This window comes from Equus asinus, chromosome 20, assembly GCF_041296235.1.
Source record: "Equus asinus isolate D_3611 breed Donkey chromosome 20, EquAss-T2T_v2, whole genome shotgun sequence".
Lineage (NCBI taxonomy): Eukaryota > Metazoa > Chordata > Mammalia > Perissodactyla > Equidae > Equus > Equus asinus.
The window spans coordinates 87,852,883-87,877,089 of NC_091809.1; the positions used below are offsets into that span (position 1 = coordinate 87,852,883).

At 36.5% G+C, this 24,207-nt stretch overlaps 2 protein-coding genes across 2 annotated transcripts; both read right to left on the reverse strand.

Annotated features, from left to right (window-relative positions):
• Nucleotides 1-6,571: 6,571 nt before the first annotated feature.
• Nucleotides 6,572-7,525, reverse strand: LOC106830147 (olfactory receptor 52P1-like). The gene has a single exon (XM_014839572.3). The coding sequence runs from the start codon at nucleotides 7,523-7,525 to the stop codon at nucleotides 6,572-6,574; it is 954 nt and encodes a 317-aa protein (XP_014695058.1).
• A 12,808-nt stretch (nucleotides 7,526-20,333) lies between these two features.
• On the reverse strand, nucleotides 20,334-21,287 carry LOC106830148 (olfactory receptor 52P1-like). Its single transcript, XM_014839573.3, has one exon. The coding sequence runs from the start codon at nucleotides 21,285-21,287 to the stop codon at nucleotides 20,334-20,336; it is 954 nt and encodes a 317-aa protein (XP_014695059.3).
• Nucleotides 21,288-24,207: the final 2,920 nt, after the last annotated feature.

Sequence of the window (24,207 nt, forward strand, 5' to 3'; positions counted from 1 at the left end):
TTTGGTGTTGTACTAAAATATCATTGCCTAATCCAAGTTCACCAAGATTTGTATCTATGCTTTCTTATAAAAGTTTTACAGTTTAGTTAGGTCTTACATTTAGGTCTGTGATCCATTTGAAGTAAACTTTTGTGGAATAGTGTATATATGCAGGGGCTTCATACACTTCTTTTCTTGTATATAGATAACAATTGTCCAGCAGAGTTTATTGAAGATTATTGATTTTCCTATAAATATTATTTATCAGAAAGCAATTGCCCATAAATGAATCACCAGGTCTTTATAATTCAGACATCCAAATTCAACAAGAGCTCATTAGCAAGCTAAAATCTTTCAAAAGGTCATCTCTAGTAGACATGTCATACCCTTAATTCTAAAATGCCAAAACAGAGTGTCTCTAGCTGGTAACTACTTCATTTCGTATGTCAAATAAACAGTGATTTTTCCAAATCTGACCTAATCTCAGAAATTAGAGGAACCCTGGCTAAATCTTCACCTGTCCACTGGTGGGAATCACCAGGAGGTTTGTCCACTAGCACACTATTGTAATTGCAGCTGTCCCCATTGGGTAGTCTCCTTTAGCACTGTGAAATGGGAAATGACAAGATAGTAAAGATCTTGCTCAATGTCTACCTTGTATTCAGATATTATAGCAACAAAAACAATACAATGTCATTTTTTATAACCTCTTTTTCCCCCTCAACAGCACATTTTGCTCAAAGCTCTTGCAGTTAAATTACTAACTCCAAGATTAAAATTCCAGCTGCTCAGAGATCCTGTTATCTCCAGACAAGGTTGAGCAAATGCAAGGGTGGGGCTGAGGCAACTGAGAATGGCTGGAGCAGCTCCCCATCTTTTATTCTCCTTGTCTGCTTTAGTACACTAACCAGTTTCTGGGGTTGCTCAGGGCTCCGGGGCTTTTTATTTCCATACCCTCATATAGCCCTGCATTTCTACCTCACATTCCTCAGAATCTTTGTTATCTCTTTGTCTTGTGGCCCTTTTTCCCCAGGGGACCAGTCATTTACATGTCTGTAATCACCAGAGGTATTAATATTTGCGTCCTTTACCTCCCTGATGTTCCCGGGCATAAACAGAGGAGTGGATAAGCCCTCTGGTCTTCCTTGAGGGCACAGAGATCTCAGCCCTACCCTTAGTCTTTAAAGCAGGGGAAATTTGAATAAAGAAGAGTCCAGGTATCTGTAGCATATGGAGACAGTGTCTCTGTACTAGTGAGCAAGACACATTTATTTCTCTTCAGAGTCCAGCAGTTTATCAGCTGATTTTCCCAAAGCTTTGCCGCAGTTTTGGGAACAAATTAACCCTTCTGCCTAGAAGGGAGAGCAACAAACATACAAATAGATTATATGGGGCCCACAGAAGCCCAAATTGGGAACTCTCTCCTAAAGGAGAGAGCAAAAACCAAAAGCATTATTTTGGCTACTTTCTCCAACTTTTCTACCAGTTACCAGAAAACAACCATTTTCAAGTTTTTTAATGGGCAACGAAGTGGAGGAACATATATTACTCATGTTTGCTACTAGTTCCGATTGACTTTCCTCAAACGCTGTTAACTGGTATATAAAGCCCTTGTCTTTCTCTTCCATCAAATCATGCATGTCACAAAATCCCATCCACATCATCAAAATTAATACATTTCTGTGTTCATAATTTAATAGCTATATTTCACATATGATAAAAATTCACCCATTTAAATTGCGCAATTGAATAGTTTCTTATATATTCACAGATTTGTGCAACTATCACCACATTTTGTGGCCCAGAATGTGACATGTATTTGTAAATATTCAATGTGGGCTTGAGGAGAATATTTATTGTGATGTTGGATAGAATACACTACAAACGTCAATGAAATCAAGTTGATTGATGGTGCTCTTCAACTCCTGTATCCTCACGGATTTTCTGCCTTCTTGATCCATTATTGAAAGAGGGAAGTTCAAGTCCCTAATTGCAGTAGCGGAATTGTCCACATCTCCTTGCAGTTCTGGCAGTTTTGCCCATAAATTTAGACACTGTGTCGTTAGGTTTATACACATTAAGGATATTTATATCTTTGAAGGATGAATCACTTATCATTACAAAATGGTCACTTTACTCCTGATCATTTTCCTTGGTCTGAAATCTGCTTTGTCTGAAATTAATATAGTTGATCCAACTTTCTTTTGGTTAGTTAGCATTGCATATATTTTCCATACCTTTACTTTTAACCTATAGGTGTCTGTATATTTAAAGTAGATTTCTTCTGCACAATATACAGCTGGGGCCTGGTTTTTTATCCACTTCAAAAATTTCTGTATTTTGTTTGGTGCATTTTGACAATTTACATTTAAAGTGAATATTGATATAGTTGGAATAACATCTACCATGTTTGCAACTGTTTTCATTCATTATATTTGTTCTTTCTTTTTTTATTTTTCCTTCCCTTTTCTGTTCTCTGCATTTAATTGAGCATTTGTTATCACTCCATTTTCTCTCCTCTCTTAGAATGTCAATTATACACCTTTAAAAATTTTTAATATTTGCTCTAGAGTTTTAACTATACATTTACAGCTAATATAAGCCAAATTAAAAATAACACTATATCGCTTCACAGGTAGTTCAGGTAACTTATAATGGAGTTTTTCCAATTATTTCCTCCCATTTCTTATATCCCTGCCATTCATTTCATTTATCCGTGTTCCATAATCAACAGTTACTATTATTACTGTGAGCAATGAGTTATCTACTAAGCTAATTAAGAACAAGAAAAATAAACTATTTTATCTTCATTTAGTCTTTTCTGATATTCTTTCTTTATGTAGATTTGAGTCTCTGACCTATATAGCTCTCCTTCTTTCTGAAGAATTTCTTTTAACATTCCTGCAGGGCAAGACAGTTAAAGTTTCCAGCAGTGTCTGTTCTAAGAAGGTTGACAGTGGTTATGATTGTCTGTATTTGCCTGACTTAAACTCGCAATCTCATTTCTCTGAGGAATCAAAAGAAATTTATTGATTTTTGAGTTTTTTCAGTTTCTCTTACAGTAAGGATGGGAATAAAAACTTCCAAACTTTTTATATGACAGAACTGAAACCAAAATTATTGAATGTATTTTAATCCCAATTTTCCTGCTAAATACCCAGACAGCTTAATACGTATATTTAATCTATAGCTATATATATACCATAGATAGATGGATAACTTTATATAAATAGATATAGATAAATTTGAGCCATCATCATAAAATTTCTGTGGACAATGGATGCAATAAATCAATAAATTCCCATTAGTGGTTTACATATTTATTTTGTTTGAACTAAGATCTGATATCCAAATATAATGAATTTTAAAGTGTCATGGCTATAATTATCAGTTAAAGGGACAGACTATTAATTCCTCCAAGGAGACACTTTTTCCTGTGTTATATATGCTCATTTTGGTCACTGAAATTTTTTGCATACTCTTGGAACTAAACTATAAAATAAACTTCATATATGACCATGTATATACAGAAAACACTGAATGATAAAGAATGATAAAGTAGACCTATATCTTATCAAGAGTTTAGCTATATGTGTTTTTGTGGCTTTTATACCACGGTTCTTACAGAAAATTTTGATAGAAGTTTTAAAACTTAAAGGAAGGACAACAAAGACAAATGTGTAGGAATATAATGACTAACACATTATAATGTATTGAATTGTTGTTCTAAATTATAGATCAGCCCACATTTTATGTAAAGGGACAGACAGTAAATGTTTTAAACTATTTTGATCATGTGCTCTTTGTCCCAATTATTCAACTTTGACACCACAGGGCAAAAGCTTCCACAGACAATACATAAATTAATGCACGTGGTGGTGCCCGAATAAACCTTTATTTACAGAAAGAGGCAGCAAGCTGGATTTAGCCTGTGTGCTATAGGTTGTCCCATGGGCCTGACTGATTCATATTCTGCCTGGTTGATCAAAAGTAGCATTAGGCTCCATAAGTGCAAAATAAGTGTAGCTATTTAATTAATTAAGTTCAGGCTTTGGACTAGATTTATCACTTGGAGCCAAGGTCTTTATTTGTATACCAGATTGTATAGGCCTTCCATCATTCGCTTTGTACTGTCCTTAATTTCCCGAGTTGACCAATGACCTTCACAGTGCCAAAAACCAGACTTTTCCTTATTGGATGTACCTGCTGGCTTTTCTAATTATGTTTTTCCTTGAAGCCTTGTTATCCTTTTGTTTTTATGACATCACTCTCTTCTGGATATATTTTCACTTTTCTCATCATGTCTATTCACTTCTTTGTGATGTTACCTCTACTTGGAAACCCTTGCCCTCTTACCTGGTAATATTACCATCATTCTTCAAGACTCAGTTCAGCCTTTTCTTGATATCTCCTCCAATATGCCTTAATTAAAATTTTTTCTCGAACACAGTGTTATTTTGGTGTTCTATAGTCATCTACACAATTTTTAAACTATATTACATTGAATTTTTCTACATTATCTGGGATAAATGCTGAAATTTTTTTTACTTAATTCATTATTTGGCACTTCCTTTTTTAATATATTTTTGGTGTATATTTGACACAATAAATACTCTACGATATTAACTGATTCTCTTTTACTGATTTCAGTGATGGTGTGTTAATCACTGAGATATGAAATTATTGTAGGATGGTTTGGGTGGGTGAATAAGTGCAAAATGTCTAGATTTGGACATGTTGAGTAAAGAAATAGGATCTCCTATCAGAAATAGCCAGTTGGGATCTCTATTTAGGCATTTGGAAAAATAGCTTTGCTAATTGATCTTCATATTTCCAATGCCTATCGTTACATTGACACTGGTATATATGGAAGAAGATTTTGTTAACTATTGTGCTAATTGTGTTTCATTCATTATCTCAATCTTACTCTGACACTATAAAGTATAAAAGCTATTTTACACATTTAATCAAAGATGAAACTCAAAATTTACAAAGTTAAAAATGAAACTCACCCTGCTATTAGTGATGAAAGCAGTATTTGAACTTGACTTTTCTCTCCCCAGAACTCTAGTTCTAAAATATCTGATAGAGCCATTCAAGATATACTCATTTAATAAATAGAAGAACTACATATTGTATGGAAACACAACTAGTTGTGATATAAGACATATAAAAGTTAATACATATATGGTCATTAACAAACCAGAATATGACTATAGCAGAAATTCATAAAAAGCCAAAGATTTGAGGAGCTAACTCATTTGAAAACACACAGATGTCCATTAAATATTTGAAAATTATATACCAACCTTGGTCCAAAATCAACAATTTCCAACTCAGTGAACCCTCATCCCAGGAAATGATCTAAAAGTAGAAGGATGTTTTGCACAGAGTATTTATAGATATGCCCAAAGTAGTTTCCTTTGTGATCCATGAATAATAAATTCATATTCTTAATTAAGAAGTGAATTATTTTCAGTTGCATCACTTAAGGGAAGTGATCAAAAAATTCATATCCTCTGAAGCTAACAGAAAGGGAACTGCGTTTAGATAAGCGGGATTGTCAGAGTCTTCCAGTTTTACTCAAGTCTGGAAATCATAGTCATAATGTCACTTGGCTGCACCGATTGGACTTTTCTCTGGTAAAATAGAAGCAGTTCTTGCTTGCAGGTTTGCCAAAATCTTATAATGAAATTTATAAGGTATGAGGAGTTTGAAGGAGACTCAAAAAATCTACCAAAATATCTAAAAGAAGAAGAGATACAGGGGTATAAAATATAAAATATTTAGAGAAATAAGTTATAACATTCTTAAAGTGAATAATTAGTGAAAGACTGCTCTCATGGTGGACAATGTAGCATGGTACAGAGCATATATTCTAAAGCCAAAGTCCCTGGGTTCAACTTCGACATGGCCACTTCCTAGCTGAGTTACCTTGTGCAACTTATATAACCCCTCTGAGTCTCGGTTTCCTCATTGATAAAATGAGAATAATAATAGCATCTATCTCACAGTATAGTTCTGTGGACTAAAGGAATAAATACATGTAAGAGGCTTAGTAAACAGACAAACACCCACTGATCATTATTTGAATGTTAACTATTATTATTACTCTTATAATAAGTAAAAAAACCCCTGAAAATAGTGGTTTTTTACTCCAGAATTTTTAAACAGAGCATATAACAATTCAAAATGAAAAAAATGCCTGTCTTTATAAACTGCATTGTCCAAAACATTAAGTTTTAAATTGTTTCAATAATTAGCACACTCATTTCAGATTTGTAGATATCACAAAATAATATTGATTAATATAGAATATGAAATAATGTCAGTAATAAATAACAATTATTGCCAACATTTAATGAAAGCTTCCCATGAAGAGGCATTACTTTATTTCTAAGGAAAGAAAGAGAAAATATAAAAAAATTGAAAATAGAAAGAAAAAACAAATAAATGTGCAGCAACAAATATCCCTGCAAAAAGGCACAGCTGAATTGAGAAGTGGCATGTTGGGAACAAGGTTGCACCTATTGTTAATGAAACTTGACTTCACAAAACAGATTCTATCAACATGCTTTTGTATTTAAATATTTTAATTTTCAGAAATTTCCTTGTTTGGGAAGAAGAGACCAACCACTCGGTCACGAATCTGCTTGGTCTTGACACCATACACCAGGGGATTGACAGTGGGAGGCACCAGAAGGTACAAACTTGCAAAAATTATATGGATGCTTGGAGGTACCTTCTTGCCAATGCGGTGAGTTAGGAAGCTAAACAGTGCAGGTGTGTAGGAGACAAGTATAGTGCAGACATGGGCAGCACAGGTGCTCAGTGCCTTAGAGCGGGCATTCTGGGAGGAGAGCCGGAAGACTGCCTGGAGGATTTTGATATAGGATGTGGCTATGAGCCCTAGGTCCAAAACCATCACCGAAAGGGCCACAGAGATTCCATATGCTCTGTTAATGAGGGTGTTGGCACTGGCTAACTTCACAACAGCCATGTGCTCACAATAGGCATGATTAATGACATGTTTGGTGTAATATGGTAGCCTCTTAATGAGAAGAGGACAGGGCAGAACCATAAGTATAGCTCGGATCACGCCAGCTAGACCCATTTTAATGACCATTGTTGTTGTCAGGACGGTGGTATAACGCAGTGGAATGCAAATAGCTACATAGCGGTCAAAGGCCATGGCAACTAGGAGGGCTGATTCAATTATGCAAAATGTGTGGATGAAATACATTTGTGCTAGGCAGATATTAAAGTCAAACCTGTGAGCATCCAACCAGAAGATGCCAAGCATCTTGGGGGCTGTGGAAGAGGCAAGAGCCATGTCATTCATTGCCAGCATGCAAAGGAAGAAATACATAGGCTGGTGTAGGCTTGGCTCTAATTTGATGGTAATGATGATTACGCTGTTCCCCAGCAGGGTCAGGGCAAACAGGAGGCACACAGGCAAGCCAATCCAGCAGTGAAAATTTTGCAAACCAGGAATACCAACCAGGAAGAAAGATGAAATGTAGTGATGCGTAGAATTGTCTGCCATGTTAAAACCAGTAAGTTGCACGCTCAGAGACAAAGTAGCCAGTCAAATCCCCTATGGGCAAAAGCAGGATGACAGAGTGATTTTTCTGCGGCCCTGCATGTGGGGATTCAGACAATTTAATAGCCTACTTGAAGGGCCGGCTCCTTCTAAACCTCTGTCAATCATCAGGTAAGCCGCTTCGACATTCTTAGTTTCAGCATCTTCACCTGCAAATGAGAAGACTGAGTTCATTTATTTAAGATTTTTTTTCTGAGTTTTGAAATTTTGTGAAATTCTGCTCTGTAATATTTATTTCCTAGTAGAGGATCAGTTAATAGTATAATAACCTCATCATTGTGTTAAAGCCAGTGTTGAATTTGTGCTAAAAATAGTTTTAGAAAAATAGTCAAGTTGTCTTTTCAAGGAAACTGGGATCAAGTAAGGATATACATGCATCAATACACTCACAATAATTAACAAGTATTTCAAAACACTATCATTATTTTAATAATACTCGTATCCATAGACAGCATAACAAAGTCATCAGGAACTCAGAATAAGATCTCCTAATCCTAAAACACAAGTACAAAGCTCCTAAAAATTAAAAACAAATGCCTTATCATTAACAAATGTCAAATTTGGACTTATTTTAGATTGGCTCCTTAAGAAAATCTAAAGATGGACAGCATAACACAACCATACAAACAGAAAAAGAAATGGAAGCTTTTATTTTTTTCAAGCTATCAAATGATTTAAAGTTGTTGCAGATAAGCACATCAGTTGCTAACAAGCTCAGTCTATTTTCTGCAAAGCCATGACTCCCTGCTGCAGACAGCCCTACCTCTGGTTCTGGCATCCATCTTGGCTAATGATGGTGAAGTGCAAAGCAAGTACAATTCAGTTCTTTTGTTTTCAAGAGCAAGAGTAGTTTCTCGTGACTCTTGTTGTGAGCACCACCTTTAACTTTGATAACTGACTTCTATCCTTCCTAGCATTCTGTTTACATTTAGCATCACAATTCTGGAATAAGCATTCCACTCTTCTTACCATGCTTTTTAATTTATAATTGCTTTCTGCAACTCAACTTCTTGTCCAAAATGCCACTTATGTGAAAGCTCAAGATACATTGATACGTATTCTTAATGGCAATGATTCCTTGTGTGGATGTGTAAATAATATCTGTGTGGGGAAAAAAACTGTCTGGTTGTGGTATCTGCATTCTACTATTAAATATATGCTACTCTGGACTTGTGTGAGTAAGTTTGTGAGGTGTTTCCTTGTAAGGAATTCAAAAATATCAAATCAGTCATAAAATATTTCAGAAAAAATCAGATAAATTTTAGCCACAGCATAGAACCTGAGTTGTGGAAATCACTACATGAGGAATGAAGCCTATAACCCCAGACAGATAAGAACTTAAGACAAAAATCTACAAATAATGAGCATTCAAAGTATGAAAGATTTTTAAGTATTTGTTCAAGTTTTGTTCTTCGCAAATACTCAAATGATTGTTTTCCACTTGGAAATTTGGTTTGCCAGGTTCCATTCTTATATCTGCTTCTGGGAGAATCCAACCAACAAAAGGCTCACCCACCGGGAAATACAGATAGAAATTTTAGCTGGGAAACATTACTTATGATTACAAATAAGCATAACTGCTCATGGTAAATATATGTAATATTTAAAAATCATCTTACAGTTTTTAACAAATTTACTTATAAGATGGTAACATGTCTAATCTATACCGAAGGAGGAGAAGTAAAGTGATTTCCCCTTAAATGAGGAAAGCTTCCTGTCAGAGCCCTAGACTGTGACACATTCTAGGGGAGGAAGTGACAGAAAACTCTCTCCAAATCGTGGTCTGCTTGTACAGTCATGCTTCTCACCTACAGAGTCTTCTCCGAGGCTCATTTTGAAAGAAATTTGGAGAAATCCATTTGTTTAAATAAGGTCATTCTTTATATTACCTTCAGCAGACAGTTTGCCAGGGCACTTGGAATACCTTCACAGACCTCTCCAATTTTCTGTTGGCACTATCATTCTATCTATTTCTGAACCATATAATTGCCTTCTTCCTTCAGACACCTTCGGGCTTTGATATTTTGCCTGGTTCTGAGTCAGTCAGCAAGGTCCCTTGCCTGGAATTTGCCACTTCAGAGTAGAGGATTCTATTGGGATACCATGGCATTTTCTATGTGGCTTTTCTGGAATGCATTGCATATTTTATATTAAGATATCATAATAATAACACATAAAGTTACCCCCGAATAAATTCAGTTAAGTTCTCTCATTTTCTTCCATCCGATTGTGTCTTATTTCCTGGCAACAACAGCCTCCTAGCCATGAATTAGGAAATCTCAGAATTATCCTTGCTTCCTCTATCTATTTATCTCTAATACTTCATTTAGTCAGGGAATCACTCAGTCTTTATTTCTATTTAAGCTCCTCTTCTGTCAATTTCTTTTTCTGGACTGTGAAAACTCGAAAGAAGGTACTTAATCTCAGTAGATTCTGAGGGAAGATCAGATGTTTCCCTACATCCAGTACAATCTCTGAAGAATTTCACAGATTTTTATCTTACTCCCAAGGCTTCTGATCTTCTTGAGATGGTCAGTCTTTTCATCGTTATTGTCCACCCTTCATTTATTTCAACTGCTTACTTAGACTATGTTCTTTTGAAATTATTTCTGGTTATGAGTTACATAACAAGAAAGTCCCCTGTCATAGAAATTTCCAAGATGTTCTTCCATAAACAGTAAGATAGTGACTAGGAAAAAAATATATATACTTGTATATATATTTAGGATTTTATTTGGTTCCTCTTCTCCATTACTGAATCAAATTACTCAAACACCCATCAACATGTCTCTTATAACATTATATATTTACAAATCTTCCTCTCCTACATCTGCTTTATCTTGAATTCTATCTCGCAAATCATGATACATTGTAGACGATAATAAAACATAACTATTGTTCTCTGCAAATCCGCAAATGATCATTTTCTACTGCAGCATCTGGACCAATATGCATATGTGGAAATGGTTAAAAAGTATGACAGTTGTTGCCATTGGAGCAGTAAGGATTGTGTTGGTAGTTGTGCTTGCTTTGTACTGGCCTATTGCAATGCTCAGGAGGCCCCTCTGTTTTGAAGGCTGATGGGTCTCTCGAGAGACAAGATTGAAGGTAAAAAAGGATTGAGCCAGGACTAAGCACAAAACAGTTAACATTGTCTTTCTAGAACAGTTATGTTAACATTGTAAACCCCTCAGATCTTGTATCTGGAAAGTACTCAAGTGTTTCTCCTTTGGAGAATACAGTCTTGAAAGACTGTTCCATGAAGCCCAGGAAAAGGAGATGCCTGAGAAGACAATTGAAGCTATAGTTCACTGTGGGGCCAGCCCAGTGGCACAGTGGTTAAGTGTGCACATTCCTCTTCGGCTGCCCGGGGTTTGTCAGCTTGGATCCTGGGTGCAGACACGGCACCGCTTGGCAGGCCATGCTGTGGTAGGCATCCCACATATAAAGTAGAGGAAGATGGGAACGAATGTGAGCTCAGGGCCAGTCTTCCTCAGCAAAAAGAGGAGGATTGGCAGCAGATGTTAGCTCAGGGCTAATTTTCCTAAAAAAAAAAAAAAAAGAAGGCGAGAACGTTAAGACAATTTTATTCATTTGGATCACTTCTATGTCTGTTAATTAAATTAAACTAAAAAATTATCTGTACAGATATTTAATGTTTTTTGGCTGATTTCTAGATACTTTATAACATTTGTTTCTGTTAAAATAGAATCTTATTTTTTTAATTATAATTTAAAATTATATATTTCTTAAATATATATATTTTTTAAGTTGTCTCCTCAAAAATAATTGTTAAACTCTCACATTAGTTACAACATTTTGACTATGCATGAATTGGTTTTGCTAAAAAAGTTAACATATTACACATAAATGGCAGCTTAATTTCTTCTCATCCAATTCTTACATGTGCTATTTCTTTTATCTCTTTATAAGATTACCAAGTAGACTATTTTGGTATTTGAATACTAAACTTAAAACAAATGTATTTTACATATTGTTTATTATTGTGCTCTCTCAATCTCCAATATGTTAAGTTGATAGAAAGTTTTGTTCAAAATTCTGTATCGTTGCTAATTTTCTTGTTCTATCAATTACTGAGAGAAGAATGTTAAAATCTCCACTGATGATTGTTACCTTTTCTATTTCTCCCTTTACTTCTGTCTGTCTTAGTCCCATGAGTTATTGATTTTCCATTTGGATGATCCATCCATTGGTGTAATTGGAATGTGAAGTCCCCCGCTATTATTGTGCTATTGCCAATTTTCGCTTTTATGTATGTTAATAATTGCTTTATATACTTAGGTGCTCTTATGTTGATGCATATATATGTGCAAGAGTTATATCTTCTTCCTGGATTATTCTCTGCACCATTATGTAGTGCCCTTCTTGGTCTCTTGTTACAGTTTTTGTTTTAAAGTCTATTTTTTCTGATACAAGTATTGCTCACCCAGCTTTCTTTTATTTGACATTTGCATGGTGTATCTTTTTCTGTCCCTTCACTTTCAGTTTGTGAGTGTCTTTAGTTCTAAAGTGTGTCTCTTCTATGCAGCATAAATATGGGTTTTGTTTTTATATCCAATCAGACAGCCTATGCCTTTTGATTGGACCATTTAGTCCTTTGTCATTTAAAGTAGCTATTGATACGTATGTACTTATTGCCATTTTGTTACTTTTGTTTCTGGGCATTTTCTTCTTTCTTCTCTGTTCTTTTCTTCTCTTGCTCTCTCTTGTGGACTGATGGCTTTCTTTAGTATTATGTTTGGGTTCTTTTCTCATAGTTGTGTATTTATTATAGGTTTCTGGTTTGCGATTACCGTGAGGTTCATACATAATAATCTATGCATATAGCAATCTATATTGAGTTGATAGTCTCTTTAGTTTGACTTCTTTCTAAAAGCTCCACTCTTTTACTCCCCTCTTCTCACATTTTATGTTTTTGATATCATATCTCACCTCTTATTTTGTGTGTGTGTGTATCCATTACCTTCTTATCATTGAAATAGGTAATTTTAGTACTTTTGTCTTTTAACCTTCATATTATCTTCATAGGTGGTTGATCTGCTACCTTTATTGTATTTTTGCTTTTACCAGTGATTTTATTGTCCTTTTTTTTTTTTTTTGATAATTTTCTTGTTCCTATATGTGGTCTTCTCTTTCCCACTTAAATAAGTCCCTTCAGCATTTCTTGTAGAACTGGTTTCTTGGTGATAAACCCCTTTAATTTTTGCTCATCTAGCAAACTCTCTATCTCTCCTTCCATCCTGAATGATAACCTTGCTGGGTAGAGTATTCTTGGCTGTAGGTTTTTTCCTTTCAGCTCTTTAAACATAATGTGGCACTCTCTCTTAGCCTGTAGGGTTCCCCTGAAAAGTCAGCTGATAGCTTTCGGGGTTTCCTTTGTATGTCACTTCTTGCCTTTCTCTTTCAGCTTTTAGGATTCATTCTTTATCTTTAATTTTAGACATTTTAATTATATTATTTCTTGGTGTGGGCCACTTTGGGGTTTACCTCGTTTGATGCTCTCTGTGTTTCACGTAATTGCATGTCTGTTTCCTTCCTTAGATTAGGAATTTTTCAGCTATTACTTCTTCAAATAGATTGTCTGGCCCTTTGCCTCTCTCTTCTTCTGGGACATCTATGATATGAATGTTAGTGCTCTTGATATTGTCCCAAAGTTCCCTTAAACTGTTCTTGTTCTGTTTAATTCTTTTTTCTTTTATCTGTTCAGCTGGGATGTTTTCCTCTAGTCTGTCATCCAGTTTGCTGATCTCTCTTCTGTATCATGTACTCTGCTATTGAGTCACTGTAGTGAATTTTTCATATCCAGTATTGTATTCCTCATTTCTGATTGGTTCTTTTTTATATTTTCCAATTCTTTGTCGATGTTCTCACTGTTTTCACTCAGTCTTCTCCCAAGGTCATTGAGCATCCTATGACCTTCTGTTTGAATTCTTTTTCAGGTAGATGGTTTATTTCAGTTTCATTTAGTTCTTTTTCTTGGATTTTGTCTTGTTCTCTTACTTAAAACACATTTCTTTGTCTCCTCATTTTGCCTCTTTTCCTGTGCTTATACTTATGTATAATGTGGGTCAGCTATGTCTCCTGATCTTGGAGAAGTGGCCTTATGTAAGTGATGCATTTTGAGGCTTAACAGTATGATTCCCTCTCATCACCAGTCCAAATGTTCCAGGAGTGACCCCTGTGTGGGCTCCATGTGTCCTTCTGCTGAAGCAGGATTGCTTTTGCTGCAGGTACCCAGGGAGACTAGGCTTCCCTCTGGCTGGCTGTTTGTAAATCAGGTTTGATAAGCCCCAGCAAAGTTGGCTACAAGGTCTAATAACACACTACTACTGCAGTTTTTCTGTTAAGTGAGTAGGCACCCAGTCTGGCTGGTTGTTAGGCTCTGGGGCTTACAATTGCTGTAGGCCTCAGTCCTGCAAGGCTGTTATCAGCTCTCTTAGGATCACAGCTGAGTGGAGCTGGCCCCAGGCACAGGAGCACCTAATGGTTACAGTCTTTGGGAAGTGTGGCCAATCCCTTTTGTGACTGTTTGAGAAGCACAAGTCTGCTGCCACTGATAAGCCCCACCCTCCAAAAGTCCATAGACACCATCAACACACTCCTGGCCCATGCACACCCCCTGACCCCTGGAGCATACCCAGTCACCCCACTGCAGAGGCCCCCACGCTCTCCACCAATGCCCCCTACACTCCACCTACTCTTCATGCTGGCCCTGCCCCACAGAGGCAGACACATCTGTCTTCCTGGAGAGGATCAAGGCACCCTATCTATGTAGGTCAACAAGTAGCCTGAGGGCTTATTGTTGGCTAGGGCCTGTCCCTAGAGAGGGCTGCCCACACTGGCGGAGCTGGATTAAATTGATGCCCTAGTGGCTGTGGCAGATCCCTGGGCTAACAGGCCAGGGGAATAATTCCAATGGCATCTGCCAGAATCTGTGTCATCATGCCTGTACTAGGTCACAATGCTGGTTTCTGCCAATGTCTCAGGCCCCAGAGAGGTCTCACCCCTCACTGAGATACACGCAGAGCCTACTAGGTGAATCTCTTTTCACCAAAGGACTGTGCATCTTTCTTTCTGTTGATTTTAGGTTGCTTTCTGAGACAGGTGAATTTATATGTGGGCCCTTTAACAGCTGGGTTTTTCTGCTCAAGTCTATTAACTGTTCTGGGGTTATTCCTTGTTGTAGCTAGTAGCCAGTGAAGGAAGATATAACGACACTCATCTTAGTTGTGCTGAACCCGAAGTATGCTTTTAGTGGCATTGCGCCCATGCTCAGGTCCCCCTCTCCACCAGGGAGAGCTATATACCTTAGAGTTGGCCATGCTGGCTGGCTGTGAAGCCCCATGGCTTGCAAAGGTGGCTTTTTTCTCTCCAGAAAGCAATTTCTGCCTGTTCCACCTCAATCAGGACTGTCCCTTGTTTTGGGGATACTTTTTATCTAGTTGTCAGTTCTCTCTCAGGGTTAATTTTTCCAAAAATAGCTGTAACCTAGTTGTGTTCATGGGAGGAGGTGAGTTTAGAGGCTGCCTATGCTACCATCTTGATGAGATCTATTTTCTTATTTCTCTATATGTCTATAACCAACAGTAAATTGTAAAAGAATGGTAGGATAGTCTAGTAGGAAAAAGATGATCTGGTTAAGAAACATTTCTGAGTCTATTAATTCTCTGCTTGAAAAAAGTCTGAACTCCTCTCTCACAAGATGTGCTAAATCAGTTCCAGACGCACTGCAAAGGTAAATATGACAGGTAAAATAAATAAATAAAATTTTTAGAGGAAAATATAAGAAATCTTGTAGGATACAATATTTCTATCATAGGATACAGACAACATTAACCACAAAAGAAAAAAAACAATAATTGGAACCATATCAAAATTAAGTTTCTGTCATCAAGACATAATTAACAGAGTGATAGGCAATTCATGGTTTGTAAAAATATTTCTAATACGTATATCCAAAAAAGGCACATATCCTGAATATAATAAGGAGAGAAAAATTTTAAATCAATAAAGAAAATGGATAATATAATTGAAAAGTCAGCCCAAGTCGTAAATGCGGGACAATATAGGTACTCAATAATGATGAAGAGAGACAAACTAAATTTTGTATTTGATTTCAACTTAGCTAGGATATTGAATGTGAACATTTGGCAATAAAAAATGAGGGAAATTTCATCTAAAATAGCCATGTGTCTTAAGTAATCACTATTCATGTGCAAAACTTCAACAGAAATTTATTTTCTTCTGTACAAACATCAATTCCCTCCATCCTAATAGTAAATACAACTACTACTAACTACTACTACTGCTACTACTGCCACTGCTACTGCTACTACATACTCATCTTCAGTCTAAAACACATGCATACCATAGACATGTTGCGGGTTAAGTTCCAGCCCACTGCAGTAAAGCGAGTATCACAATAAAGTTATCGCTCAAAGTTTTTGTTTTCCTAGGGCATATAAAAATTATCTTTAGGGGCCAGCCCCATGGTGTAGTGTTTAAATTTGGTGCTCTCTGCCTCAGTGGCCCAAGTTTTTCGGTTTGGATCTTGGGTGCAGACCTATATCACTCATCAACCATGCTGTGGCAGTGATCCACATAGAAAGTGGAGGAAGATTGGCACAGATGTTAGCTCAGGGCTAGTCTTCTTCAGCATAAAAAACCCCACATATATTTACACTATTCTGTTGTTTATTGTGTACAATAGCATTATGTCTAAAAAAAGCAATGTACATAACAGTTAAAAAAGTACTTTATTGCTAAAAAATGCTAAGCATCCTCTGAGCCTTCAATGAGTCATAATCTTGCTGGGAAGTCTTATAAAAAATGCAATGTCTGCACAGCACATTAAAGTGATGCACAATAAAATGAGATATGCTTGTGGTCTCCCTCAAAGTCCCTTTCCTCACTCAAAAATCACTACATGTCTGAACATCTTTTGTATATTTTTCTTTAATCTGGATGTTCCTAATGTTTGTCATGTGCTATTATTCCTATAAATATTCTTTCTTGTGCTTTTTCTTATTACATTCCGTATCATCTTGCTAACTTTAATTCTCTTTAACATTGTCATGTCACATTCAAAGGATCTCAATTCCAAGTTTGTTAAAGGTTTTGTCCCGTGACTCACATTCTATAATTCCATTTGAATTCCCGTTATTCTTTGAATGACTTCAAAATTTGCACACATTAAATTGTTTTCATCATGTTAGCCTGTCAATTTTACTACTCACTTGTTCCAGTTACAATTCCCACTACATTTTTGTGATCACACTGACTTCCCTGTCATCTGACAACCTCATCTCATCCTCTTTCCTCATCTAGCATTCATTCCTGGGCCCACTTAGTTAATCATACCCATTTTTTGCAAGAACTGCAAAACTGCTCTTGCAAAGGCAACAAATGGCTGCTAAATTGGAAAGGCATTTTCTTACTTTTTTTAATACTTCTTACTTAATGTTTCTTTGTAATTATTTATTTATTCACATATCAGTTTATAGTTACTTTACAACATGAGCTTGTAAGTAAATAAATTGAATTATGAAATATATCAATAAATTTTGAATGACTGATAACTCTCTTTAGTCCTCATGAGCAGAAAATCACAGATTCTCATTCTATTCTTCAAGCTACATTATCTTCACACACAGTAGGTTTACCTTCATATGACACTTACCAAAGTACTGATTTCTTCAAATGTTAGAATAGGTTCTTTTAAAATTATTTTTATGCTAAATTAAATAATATGATCTCTAACAAGTATTCTACTCTTGAATTTATTTGTTTCCTTCTCTCTGGTTTCAATATTCTCCTTTCTTCTAAATATATAGTAGAGTTTGTTTATTTACAAGTCTACCTAGAGAAGAAATTAGTAGCTATACTATTAAAATGTGTATTTTGCACTGAAAAGTGAATCCGCATTTATGAAAAATATTTCCCAGTCACACTCCATTAATTCAGCCATGACCATGACTAGTTATTTCACCAATGGAATGAGTAGCAATAATGTATGTTTCTTTCAGGTAATACTTTTTAAAAGAGGCTAAGATTTCTCCACATATTTTTCTCTTATCGGCATGCTGAAAACTGATTATTTTAATTTCTGTTAGCATGGCAGGTCCACATGAGAGAAGGAGCGTTTTCCCAAGTTAAAACATGTAGGAATACCTACATTCTATTACCTTTGTGATAAATTATTCAAAACCAATGTAATAAGTGTTTATTATTAATAGTAGCTAATACTAGCTTAAACAAGAGATTTTTTCCAATATTATTTCATCAGTTTTTATTAATCTCTTAGCTGAGACATTTCAGATCACAATAAAGTGCAACAGAGTGTCCACAAATTCATCATTCACTTTACCTTAGCCAGTGTCTGATTTCAGACACTTATTGTTAGCATATGAGAGTGTTGATTATAAGGTGTAAATTGTGCATGGATAAAAATGATGTGGAAGAATGCTTTCCAAAGGGGTTTTCTAATGTATAGAAAAAATCAAAGCCCATAGCTTACTTTTGGAAGACAAAGGAGACATGAAGCAAGCCTGTGGGAAGGACATGTCCAGAGTGGCATCAGTGACTCATGGAACTCCTGCACTATTGATACCGGCTCAACACAAGGGTGACATAAGGGAAGCCATATTGTAGAAAGAAACCGTATCATAACTTTAAATGATCTCTGATTAAGTATCCCAGGCAGGCTCTGTAGATTTTATGGCCCCTCCCAGCTGCAATAAAATGATAACTTTGTTCTTTTGAGTTCTCTTGGAATGTGATGACCTCCGGGCCTATGCTGATAGCTATCACCAATGATAACTGAAGGATCAGGGTGTAGGGCAGCTGCTCTGATCTCTGATGTATATCCAGTAAAACAAAGTACTTTCAGGAACTGGGACCAGATGTCTGCCCCCACCCAGAGACCAGCTGCCTCCCCTACCTGGAGACCAACCTCTTATATAACTGGCCTGTAGTCTTTGTTCTGTAAGATGATTCTTTTGGGCATTAGTTAACCATTTTCCCTCTTGCTAGAAAGCTGTAATAAAGAAACACTTTCTCTCCTACCACCTTGCCTCTTGACTATTGACATGTCTTGCAGTGAGCAGAGGACCCCCCACGGACAGTAACACTATGATACATTTCCCAAGACCCTTCTAGTGAACAGAGATCATCTGTTTCTCTTCTGGAGAATGCAGCCTTTCAAGGCAATTCCATGGTGCCCACTGATACTGAGATACCAAGGAAATGTGTGCAAACAGAAAACGATTTGTGAGAAATCCAAAAGGGAATGGTTAATATGCCAACTGAAATTAAATACCAAAACTGAATGCTTACAATCTTTGAATTTCTACTTAGGGCCCTGGACAAGAATAAAGGAATAGACTGCAAAACATAAAGGTGTATTTCAAACACCCTATCGTCTTCATTGATCTATGCCCTTAGTTTACTCTATTGGACCCACTATTTTGTTTTCAGCCTTTTTGTGTTTTTATCTCCATTTTTTTTTACCTGTGTTTAACTGTTTTTCAGCTAAACACGAGCAAATTGATGTGTGTTAGTGGTTTCTTCATATTTACTGGTTGATTACTATGTCTGAAAAAAAACTCTTACCTTCAGGAGTTAAAACATTAATACTTAACTCATATATTGCATACCAAGTTCCAAAATCAGTTCTAAGCACATTTTGTGCTGAATCATTTAATTCTTGTATTAATCTTGAGAATTACATCTTTATAATGTCTTACTTTTAGATGAGAGAACTGAGGCACATACTAGTTTAAGAACAGGTCTAAAGAGATACAATTAGGAAATAGTGGTGCCAGATTTTAAACCCAAGCATTCTGTCGAAACAGACTGCACTCTTAGCCACAATGCAATGTTGCTTTACCCACATGAAGTATTGCTCCTGGGAATAATTGTGGATGTTCTGTGCAAGGGATGATATGGATCACGGGCCTTGTTAAAGTCATGCGTATAAAATGAATGCAATCTTTACTTCTTAAGTCCATTATGGTAACATTAAGTTGGGTAAATTGTATGGACATGTTAGGAATTGATTGGAATCACAGTGTTTTGGTCAATTAGTGTTTTTCTGGAAAGAAATTTCTCTTGGTTATGATTCAATCTTTTTGGTTTTGCCATAAGTCACCATGTAATTTTTCCAGATTATGTTGTGAGCTACAGAAAGATATTATTGGCCTCACTCGAAGTCTAACTGAAGCCAGTTTCCTGAAGTTATGGCTCATGAACACATACTTTAAGCAATGAAAACTAGGATTAAAGTTTGATTAAAGCATAGTAGTTCATAGAAATAAAAGCTTGTGGGTACAGTGAAATGGCAAAAATTATTGTCAAAATTCCACCTGACCAAATGAAGTGAGCATTTTTATATTATTATAATACTTGTTTAGTTATTTCACATTTGGAGATATGATGTAAAATAATACTAAGTAATTGAAGATTATATTACATTTAAAATAAAATAAAAATAATTGGTGAAACATATTAAACGTTGTCTGCGTAGCACTCTTTGATAATGTTCTGATTTGGTTTTATTTCAAACAGAAGTGAACTGAAAACATACATTTTTTTAAAAAGTAAATGTGGAGCATCAAATATTCCTGCTATGAGGAATAAAAGAATGCAGGATGAACAGCTGGAGACTAGAATTATTTGTCAATGCAGTCATGACTTTAAGAAACATACTGATTTGCACTGGTGTTTACATATTTTAACTTTCAGAAATTTTCTTATTTGGGAAGAAAAGATCCACCACTCTGTCACGAATTTGCTTGGTCTTGACACCATATACCAGAGGATTGACTGTGGGAGGCACCAAAAGGTACAAACTTGCAAAAATTATGTGGATGCTTGGAGGTACCTTCTTGCCAATGCGGTGAGTTAGGAAGCTGAACAGTGCAGGTGTGTAGGAGACAAGTATAGTGCAGACATGGGCAGCACAGGTGCTCAGTGCCTTAGAGCGGGCATTCTGGGAGGAGAGCCGGAAGACTGCCTGGAGGATTTTGATATAAGATATGGCTATAAGCCCTAGGTCCAAAACCATCACTGAAAGGGCCACAGAGATTCCATAAACTCTGTTAATGAGGGTGTTGGCACTGGCTAACTTCACAACAGCCATGTGCTCACAATAGGCATGATTAATGACATGTTTGGTGTAATATGGTAGCCTTTTAATAAGAAGAGGACCTGGGAAAACCAGAAGGGTAGCTCGGGTCAGACCAGCTAGACTCATTTTAATGCCCATTGATGTTGTCAGGATGGTGGGATAACGCAGTGGAATGCAAATAGCTACATAGTGGTCAAAAGCCATGGCAACTAGGAGGGCTGACTCAATTATGCAAAATGTGTGGATGAAATACAACTGTACTAGGCAGATATCAAAGTTAATCCAAGGTGCATCCAACCAGAAGATGTCAAGCATCTTGGGGGCTGAGGAAGAAGCAAGAGCCAAGTCATTCATTGCCAGCATGCAAAGGAAGAAATACATAGGCTTGTGTAGACTTGGCTCTAGTTTGATGATAATGATGATTACGCTGTTCCCCAGCAGGGTCAGGGCAAACAGGAGGCACACAGGCAAGCCAATCCAGCAGTGAAAATCTTGCAAACCAGGAATACCCACTAGGAAGAACGATGAGATGGAGTGATGTGTAGCATTTTCTGTCATGTTAAAACTGGAGAATTCACATGCTCAGATACACTGTAGCCAGGCTAATCCCCTTTGGGCAGAAAGCAGGATGACAGATTCTTCCATGGTCCTCTATGTGTAGATTTCAGACACTCTACAGTAGCCTCTCTGAAGAGTTGCCTTTTCTCTAAAATTTCTGTAATACCTTGGCTAAATCACTTCACCATTTTGAATCCATTATCTTCATCTGTAAATAAAATGATTGAATTAAATTCTTTTAAAATTTTACCCTCTCTGCGCAGTTTTATTCTACTCTACTCTTTCATTTTTTATTATCTACTAAGTAAGCAGGTGGTGATAAAATTTCCACTTCTTTGTGCCTAAGATTTTTCAGGGTTGTGTGATTTAGACAGGCTTAAGGCAAAGGCCATTGTTCTCAGGGAATTTTTGATCAAGTGTGGACATGTATACAGAAATACACACACACACACACTTACAGGTACACACACAATAACTAGCAGGTTATACAAAAGGCAATTGTTGGGACCACCCCATGACCAAGTAGTCAAGTTCTCATGCTCTGATTCAGCGACCCAGGATTTTGCTGGTTCTGATTCTGGGCATGGACCTAGCACCACTCATCAAGCCGTGCTGAGGCGGTGTCCCACATAGCAGAGCCAGAAGGACCGACAGCTAGAACATACAACTGTGTACTGAGGGGCTTTCTAGAGAAGAAGTAAATAAAAAAAAAACAAGATTGGCGACAGATGTTAGCTCAGGTGTCAATCTTTAAAAAAGAAAAAAAAGGCAATTGTAACTTTAACAACATGCTAGTGCATAGACGACAAATAATCAGGGATGCAGAATATGAAATCCAAGGAGCTTTAATGTAAGCAAAATTCTTGTGAACACTAAAAGTAATAAACTTCTACCCTCACCCCTTATTAATGTATTCTTATTTCGGAAGAGGTCTTAAAAGATAATCAGAAGATGAAGAGGATATTAGAAGCTTGTCTTTAAAGGGACAAACATCACTTGAAAACAGTAGAACAATGCAAATCAGCCTTTAGAATTTTAAATGCATATTCTCTAGATATAGGTGTTTTGCAGTGGTTATATCTTCACAACTTGGGCTTTCTATGTAATTCAAAGACAAGTACTACCTATGTGACTACATTTGTCAACCCATCCAATTTTATTAAGTATATACTATATTTCAAGTAATAAGGATGAACTGGATTTTCTGAGCCATTCAAGAAACATTAACTTTATTCAACAGCCTGTGAAGTTACTATACATAATTTGTTTTTAAAAGATTTACATTTAAACTAATTTAGCATTTTAAGTAATGAAAACAAAAGTTAGCAAGTGAGTTAGCTACCCCGCCAAAAAAAGTTTTTGAAAATTTTACCACCTCATTCTTTGAGATAATTCAAACGTTGCTGTAAATGAACACATTTGCAGCTAATGGGATAATGTAAGCCCGATTGGTGTTCTGCATACTCCTGAGTCCTCACCTCGCTTCTGGCTTTAGTATCCATCCTGCCTAACGGCAGTGGAGAGCAGAGCAACTACAGTCCGGTCCTCAAGGTCTCAGTACCACAAGTGTCTTCCTAGGAGTCTTGCTCTGACCTTGTCCTTTTGTTCTCATAATTGCTTTCTAACCTTCCTAGGATCCCATTTCCTCCTAGTATCATAATTTTAGAATGTGCAATCCATTTTTCATAACACATCTTTTTAAAAAAATTCTAGTTGCTCCCAATATCTAGATTCCTGCTCCTGAACTCCACTGATATAAAAGCCCAATAAATAATAATAAGTACTCCTATTGACAACGTCTCTGTTTGAATTTCCAAATACTATCTGTGTAGATAAAAACTTTCTGGTTATGACATGTACATTCTCCTATTAAAATATGCTACTCTGGGCCTAAGAGACTAAGTGTCGGAGATATTTCCTTGCTGAAAACTGAGAATTCAAATTTGAATTACTTATTAAAAATATTTCAGTAGACTTCAGATTTTAAAGCTTATCCAATATACTGAAACTCTGAGTTAGGGAATGGCTGCATCACAGGTGAGCCCTATAACCCCAGACAGATAAGAACTTGAAGAAAGAAACTAGGAGTTCTAAATATTTAAAATATGAAAGATTTTTAGTTTAATGAAAAGACTGCTTGATGTCTTTCTAGGTTTGTCCATGTTCCACGATTTTTCCTCTTTTTGGAAGAACCAAAAATTTAAGAGACTGGCGGAGAACAAGGTGTGCAGCAGGCAAAACAATACACTTGGAGCTATAAATACGACTTCTGTCTAAGACAACTACCTAGGATAGGATACATCCACGTACTGATTAACAAATGCACGTCTTTAATTTTAGATAATACCAAGAGAAAGATGTTAAGTAGCTTTGACTTAAAGAGGGACCAGGTTCCCTTCAGTGTACTAGAATGTGGAACACAAGGAATTGCAGAGAACAATTCCAAGAGCATGGCCTTCTAAAGAGTCTTCTCAATCTCCTCTTAGTCTGTTTTGAACAAAATCTATTAGATTGTTCATTACTTTATTCAGCAGAAAGATTGCCAAGGAAGTCAGAACACCTGCCTCCACTCCTACACTCTCCAAGCTTCCTGTTGGTCTGTCATTGTATCTGCTTCTGAAACATACAGATCCAGTGCTCCTTCTGCCACCAGGGCTTTGGCATTTAAGCTGCATTTGTGTCAGTTAGCAGAGTCCTTTGCCTGGAATTTACTACTTCAGAGAGCATGATGTTAACAGAACATGTGATGCTTTCCATACTCTCTGTTATGAATTAAATATATATGTTTATACAATGTCTTAATCTCACTTCAAGATATCCCAAACAATACTCACTACTTTTCTTCAAAGCTCCCCTACCATCTGATTGTATCTTATTTGCTGGCAACAACAGTCAGTCATTTAGATCAAAAATCTCAGAG

Bases quoted from the DNA above. Each gene is read 5' to 3' on its own strand.
- LOC106830147 (XM_014839572.3), bottom strand. From the start codon at position 7,525: ATGGCAGACAATTCTACGCATCACTACATTTCATCTTTCTTCCTGGTT.
- LOC106830148 (XM_014839573.3), bottom strand. From the start codon at position 21,287: ATGACAGAAAATGCTACACATCACTCCATCTCATCGTTCTTCCTAGTG.